This window comes from Sinocyclocheilus anshuiensis, unplaced genomic scaffold (assembly GCF_001515605.1).
Source record: "Sinocyclocheilus anshuiensis isolate Anshui unplaced genomic scaffold, SAMN03320099.WGS_v1.1 scaffold265, whole genome shotgun sequence".
NCBI lineage: Eukaryota > Metazoa > Chordata > Actinopteri > Cypriniformes > Cyprinidae > Sinocyclocheilus > Sinocyclocheilus anshuiensis.
The window spans coordinates 136,088-143,445 of record NW_015536465.1 but is presented as its reverse complement, the minus strand read 5'-3'; the positions used below and the strand labels follow the sequence as shown (position 1 = coordinate 143,445).

Below are 7,358 nucleotides of genomic sequence, written 5' to 3'. Positions count from 1 at the left end.
ATTAGTAATATGCATTGCTAAGAACTTCATTTGGACAACTTTAAAGGTGATTTTCTCAATATTTCGATTTTTTTTTGCACCCTCAGATTCCAGATTTTCAAATAGTTGTATCTCGGCCAAATATTGTCCTATCATAACAAACCATACATCAATGGAAAGCTTATTTATTAAGCTTTCATATGATGTATAAATCTCAATTTAAAAAAACTGACCCTTATGACTGGTTTTGTGGTCCACATATATATATATATATATATATATATAAAATTTTAATATTAGTTCAGTTGCACAAAACACCATATTTGAGCAAAAATAAAAAATGCAATGGTTTGTTGTAAATTTATTGATATATTTTCAGTTGATTAGATTTGTAAATTTAACATTTCTTGAAAAAAAAAAAAAAATTTGGAATTTATTTCAGATAATACATTTGCTTTAAATGATAAATTACAGAATCCAGAAAAAAAAATCTAACAGAATTAGATGGGAAATAACAATTTAATTCAATTTAGCTGCTCTGTGGAGTTTAGTTGTAAACAAACAAGTTTTTACATTAATTCTTGAGGTCTAACAAGCATATGGAAAGCATTTCCTTCCCCATTAATGACATATTTAAATTTGTTTAAATATCAATATCATATGATATGAAAAAAAAAAAAAAACCTTGTGAAAATATTTTGGGCCATATTGCCCAGCCCTACTAACCACTCACTTCAGCATATGACTGAACCTGGTAAACGGTAATCTGCTACTGTTACCACACACTTAACTGCTATATGACACCTAATTAATATTCATGAACTCAGCTGAGAAGGTTTATAATATGCACCACACACTTTTCAAATCTTTCCTAATGCCTTGAGGATTGAGATCATGAGCTTAAACGACATGATCAACCTGTCATTTCTCACTGATTTTAAGATTAAAGTCGTGTTTAAGGATGAAAGAAACATTATTCCAGAACCAACAGAAAATGCTGAACCCTGCAAATACACATCAGACTTTCTACTAGATATCCGTCCTCATTGGTCCAAAACACAGACTTCCAGATGAGGTTGTTTGCTTGTCATGTTCACTTTGTCTTTTCAGTACAAGCCACATGCCTGAGATAGTTCCTGTTGGACAGCAGTTCAGCTCTTGCAAAGTCAGTGCGAGCGGAGAATGTGACCCGTCAGGTCATCACATCTTGGAAGAGCAGAACCACCTGCTCATGTGCAGCGTCCCATTACAGTTAAATTAGCATCAGGCTGCTTTTAATATCCTCTGCCAAAAAAGGCACAGTGAAGCGGATGTGTGTCAGTTTTGAAAGATATTTCCTCAACTAGACTTTCAGAGGGTCACATGTCCCTCATTCACACACTACTGTTGTTTTTCTTGGCCCGGGGGGTCAATAGAGAGTTTTAGAGCGATCGTAAAGTAACAAAACAGCGCTGACAATAATTTACACGTACACATAAAAGTGAACCGAACTGATTTCAAGGCTTCTCAAACAAGTCCTTCTTTTTCATTTCCACTCCATTACTTTCCAGGGGGAATACTAGAGCAAATCCTGGAATGTTGGTGTAGGGATACTTTCCCCCCCAAATCCCAGATCTGCCAAAATAAACCTCCTCAACAAGAGCTGCACATGTCCAGCTACTCCAGCGTCAGGAAATGCCTGGAGAGAGCCGGGGTCTGAATCAATAAACCGCATTCAAACAAAGACAAACCTGTTGAGTCACAGGAAGAGGAACAGCATATTTCCTGCGCTGACGCGCTTCTTTACAGTAGCGCTATCTGTGTCGCCCATCCCACTAGTTATCTGACTCCCACCCGTCCATTGGCTCCAACTTCACAAAGGGATAGTTCACCCAAAAATGACATCATTTACTCACTCCTATGTCGCTCCGAATCTGTGTGACTTTCTCTCTTCTGGGAAGCACTAAAGCTCAAGAGCCAGTGTTTTTGATACAATGAAAAGCACCATATTCACTTTACATTTCACATTTTCTTAAGTGGTATGATAACTCCAGGCATCAATTACACCTAATATCCTTTAGTAATGTAAATTTAGAGGATGTATAAATATTTTTGGATACCTATATATGATAAAGCATTTCTCTTACAGTTTGAATATCAATCACGAGGGATTTCATTAAATCATGAAAACTCACGAAACCTTAACTTGTGTTGGGTCAAGGCCCCAAAAATGTGCTGTATTTTCATAGACTCGTTTTAATTTGATTAAATAGATATTTTCATCTCCATACATCTGACAGCAGGATTGCATTAGGTCGGGTGGATCTGATCTGCCAGTCAAAGTTTCCACTGCCATTCAAAAGTTTGGGATCAGTACAATTTTTAATGCATTTGAAAGAAGTCTCTTATGCTTGTCAAGGCAGCATTTTTTGGGGGAAAAATACAGTAAAATTATTACAACTTAAAATAACTGTTTTCTATCTTAATGTATTTTAAAATGTATTTTATTCCTGTGATGCAAAGCTGAATTTTCAGCACCATTACTCCAGTCTTCAGTGTCACATGATCCTTCAGAAATCATTATAATATGCTGATTTGCTTTTAACAATGTTGAAAACAGTTGTGCTGCTTCATATTTTTGTGGAAACTGACTTTTTTTTTTTTCAGGATTATTACATGAATAGAAAGTTCAAAATAACAGCAGAATAAAAGAATTTAGTAACATTATAAATGCCTTTACTGTCACTTTTAATCAGTTTAATGCATTCATTCTAAATATAAATATTAATTTCTTAAAATCTTTCTGACCCCAAACTTTTGAACGGTAATGTATTTTGTAACAGTAAGGTAACACGTGATTGGGAAATGGGAGTGTAATTTTGTCAGTGAGTGTCTGTACATCTGTCCGCTGTCCCACTCTGTATGCCGACACAGCAATTGTTTTTGTGTTTTGCAGATGGGATTCTTCAGGAGGCATTACAGAGAGATCATAGAGGCCGAAAAGAACAGGAAGGACAGCGATGAAAGCTGGGATTGGGTCCAGAAGAGCCAATGAATGCTTGGACTGGGTTCAGAAAATCCAATAAGCTGCTACCTTCACCACGGCAAGACCCAGACCCTCCAGCCTTCCATATGTGGAAGAAAAGAATATTCTCCAGATTTTTCGGAGGTTTGACACTTTTTTTTGTAGCTGATGGTGATCTAGCTGATGTTGGAGGTGACCATGTGGCCTGCCAGAAGAGACTCGCAGTGGAATTCCACTGATCCCAATGGGACAGGCCTCTTGCCAGTGGGTCTGAAGAGACGGAAAGAGAGACTTCCTAGAACGAATGTGGATATCGTGTCAATACTAGCAGACAATTACAACCCTCAGGGCGCTGTTGAAAAGCAAAAATCTATTTTTTATAAAATGTATTCCATACTGTATAGAAGAGAGCTTCAAGAGTTGTTTTTAAAGCACTGATGACTGACACACGCCAAAGAGTTGATGTTATTCCTTCACAGTGTTCTGGTGCACATCAGTTTTCAGATGAACCTTGAAGTTGGATTGTACCTCTTTATCCCCTCAAGATTTTAACTTACAAAGAATCAAAGCAAAAGTTGATGTCCTTCGTTCAGACAACTCGTGAGTTATTAAATGTCGCATGAACAAATGAGAATGACGAGATGCAAACCAAACAAAGCTGTTATTGCTCAAGTTGTTAAAGGAATAGTGAAAATGAAGATTAGCTGAAAATGCACTCATCCTCAGGCCAGCCAAGATGTAGATGTCTTCATCAGATTTGGAGAAATGTAGCATTCCATCACTTGATCAGCAATGGATGCTCTGCAGTGAATGGGTGCCGTCAGAATGAGAGTCCAAACAGCTGATAAAAACATCACAATAATCCACACGACTCCATTAAAAGTTAAAATGCCTTGATGCATTTTTTATGCAGCTTTTCACTTCACAAGACTGGAGTGGTGTGGATTATTGTGATGTTTTTATCAAATGTTTGGACTCTCATTCTGACGGCACCCATTCACTGCAGAGCATCCATTGCTGAACAAGTGATTGAATGCTAAATTTCTCCAAATCTGATGAAGACACAAACTCATTTACATCTTGGATGACCTGAGGATGAGTATTTTCAGACAATTTTCATTCAAGTTCAGTCCAGTTGTACCTAAAACAGAAAGAGAAAAACTTGTAAGTTCTCAGCTCAAACCTGTTTTTTTAAATATATGTGAAATTCACAGCTTAGAGTATTATTTGTACTGCACTGGATTTTGACTCCACTGAAAGATGCATGTTATTCCAAAGGAAAAGGTTTTGTTTCATAGTCTTTCACAAAAATATATAAGCTTTCTCTGACTAAATCTTATTTCACACAGAAATGTTGAAATTGGTTGACTTCTGGTTGTCGTAAGATCTCAAAAGCTATTTTATAGAACATTATGTAAGGGACACATTCCAAGTTACGAATTACAATTCTACTGTAAGTATAAAAACACTTTAATCTGCCAAAAATTCTCCCAAGATTTCTTATTCTTCTTCTACAGTATACATGACACCATACACCACGTCTCCTGCTTTTTTAACAAGTTTCATGAAGTTCAGACTGCACAGGCCCAGGTTTTAGCCATGCAGAACCTGCAGTGTGTAATGGCCTAAAAATAGGTGGGAATGTGCAGTACTTCATCACTGGGCACAAGCTCGTACTTCGGAGCTTATGGGAACAGCTTGTTTTGTCAACATTTTGGACTTCGCTCAGAGCGCAGCTCCAACATGAGCTGTTCACTGTCAGATTTCACATCCATTCTGCCTTTAACTGTGCTGAGCAGAAACAGCACAGAGCCTAAATATGTTTGATCGTCTTTTCAATATAGAGCTTTTAAAATATTTCATCTGAAAAAATGAACTTTATTCAATGAACTTGGTTGCTTGTTTTTTGCATTTCCCTCTCATTTTAGAGGCTTCATGTGAAAGAAACCATTTCTTTGACGTTTACCAACTGATCAATAGCTTTGCAATTGGATATTAGATGATCTCTGGAAGATTCTCCAAAAAAAATCTATCTCGTATGATTTGATCAATAATCACCACTGGCATGGCAAAACCACGTCTGCATTTCACGTCCGGCCCAACACCAGGTTCTTGCATAGGTGTGTTTCAGAGAGACACATACTTGACTTTGTAAATGTGTAACCTAACTGTGAGTGTTGTAGCCATTATCACCTATTTTGAGCTTTTTAGAATAAACTACTGTCACTGATGTTTCATAGATGTATTGAGAACTATGTTTGTTGTACAAGCTCGAGCTATATATATTTATCTACTGAAACTGCTTTTTTAAAATTAAACAATCACAAACAGATGTTTCGACTCAGTTTTGTTCGGTGCCACCCAAAATATTTAATTCAGTGGGGTGTTTCTTGTTGCACTGATGCCCTCTAGTGTAATACTAGCGTACTGTTTACACTCCTGTTTTTTTTAGTATGTGACAAAATTCATTGTACAACAATACATAAGTAAATGCTAGAGAAGTATGAATTTAAAAAGTGGTGTCCAGTTATCTTATAAATGTATTTAAAAAGGTTATTTGGGATTTTACGCAGTGTTGTTTTAGTTTCATTGAGATGCTATTAAAGTTTTTCTTAATATTGTGAATCGGTTTTTATATATATATATATATATATATATATATATATAAGTTTTTGTTTTATCCAGATGTATTTACTCAGTGCAACTTATAACCAAGTGAAAGACATAACGTCAGAAAAAAATAAAAACCAGAATCACCGAGTTGGAAAAAGGATCAGCCCCTTGTGTCAGTATTTTGTTGAACCACCTTTTGCTTCAATTACAGCCTTTAGTCTGTTGGGATTTGTCTCTACTAACTTTGTACATCTAGGCTTTGCCATATTTGTCCACTCTTCTTTGCAGAACTGCTCAAGTTCAGTTCAATTTGATGGTGAGCGTTTGTGGACTGCAGTCTTCAAGTCATTCCACAGACTATCAGTGTGGTTTAAGTCTGGGCTCTGACTAGGCCATGCAAGGACATTCACATTTTTCTCCCTCAACCACTGTGTGCTCAGTTTCGCTGTGTGCTTTAGGTCATTGTCATGTTGGAAGGTAAACCTTCTTCTAATTGACATCTTTTAGGGCAGCAGATTTTCCTTAAGAATTTGATGGTATTTTGCCCCATCCATTTTTCCTACTATCCTGACAAGTGCTCCAGTCCCTGCTGCAGAGAACCACTTTTTCCAACTCAGTGATTTAGTTTTTTTATTTATTTATTTCTGACATGTTGGTGTTTTATCTTTCACTTAGAGTAAGTACAGTAATATTGTATGAGTAAAAAGTATACATAAATCATTTGAAATTGAAATGTATGGAAATTCATTGTATTGTGGAGTACAGTATTACAGTTGTAATGGTAAATTACTTACCATGGTAACCATGGGACATCTGAGAGCCAAACAAACAGTGCTGTCCCATAGTAAATGCACTGCATTATTCATTAGCTGCTACTGTGTGACAGGCAGAGCACTTGAATGGAGCTACTACACCACCAGGTAAATGTTTATTTTAAAATATTCAATTAGCAAAGAAGATCTTCACTTAGCTGCTTATATCAAACATTTTAATATTATTCCATAAATGTCAGTATGAAAAATTGTTTGACCTGACAACTGTTTAAAAGCTAAAATTAGAGTAACGTAACATTTTTTTCCCCTAGTAGAATGCATTCATACTGTATATATTGACATGTATTCTGTTACAGTGTAAGAAAAATGACATCTATACTGGAGGATGGCTTGATAAAAACAAGCTCAATAGAGCAGGTGGTGGCCCCTCTGTCCTCTCACCTGTGTCGTCTCATCCTACTGTGCGGGAGCGAGACAGAACTGGATGAATTCACCCAGCTGGAAGCTGCAGCTAAAGCGGTGGCCAAAGCATCCAAACACATGGCAGCTGTAGCAACAAGGTCAGCTGCATGTATTTTTCCTGACAGGATAGAAAATTAAGCACATAAATATTTACATTACAAAAGTTATATTTAGTAAAATAAATGCTGGCATGAAAGTTGCTTTGCCTCATTAAAACAAAAACATAGATAATTGTATATATAGTTGAAAAAAGTGCTTTGTTGCTTAAAGAAAAAGTACCCAGGCAGCACCATGCTAATGTGAGGGAATTAGGTGGTAATAGTATGGTACATGTTCAAAAACAACATGGTGTTACTGTGGTACATGTACAAAAAAAAAAACAATAGCTTGATACCAAAAACAAAAACATACCATGGTATTGCATTGGGGTTTGTACTAAATGTGTTACTGGGTACACAGAAGGCGGACATTCACATTATACTTCATATCCTTGCTTTTAGGTTAGTGGAGGATATCGATGATGATAT

The 7,358-nt window shown here is 36.5% G+C and overlaps 1 protein-coding gene across 1 annotated transcript in view; it reads left to right on the top strand.

The window, feature by feature from the left end:
- Positions 1–3,755, top strand: part of LOC107688464 (integrin alpha-9-like) — a 97,952-nt gene extending 94,197 nt beyond the window's left edge. The window contains exon 28 of the mRNA XM_016486173.1: positions 2,915–3,755. Within this exon, the coding sequence (XP_016341659.1) occupies positions 2,915–3,013 (99 nt within the window). The 3' untranslated portion in view covers positions 3,014–3,755. The remainder of the gene's footprint in view (positions 1–2,914) is intronic.
- The last annotated feature ends 3,603 nt before the right edge of the window (positions 3,756–7,358 follow it).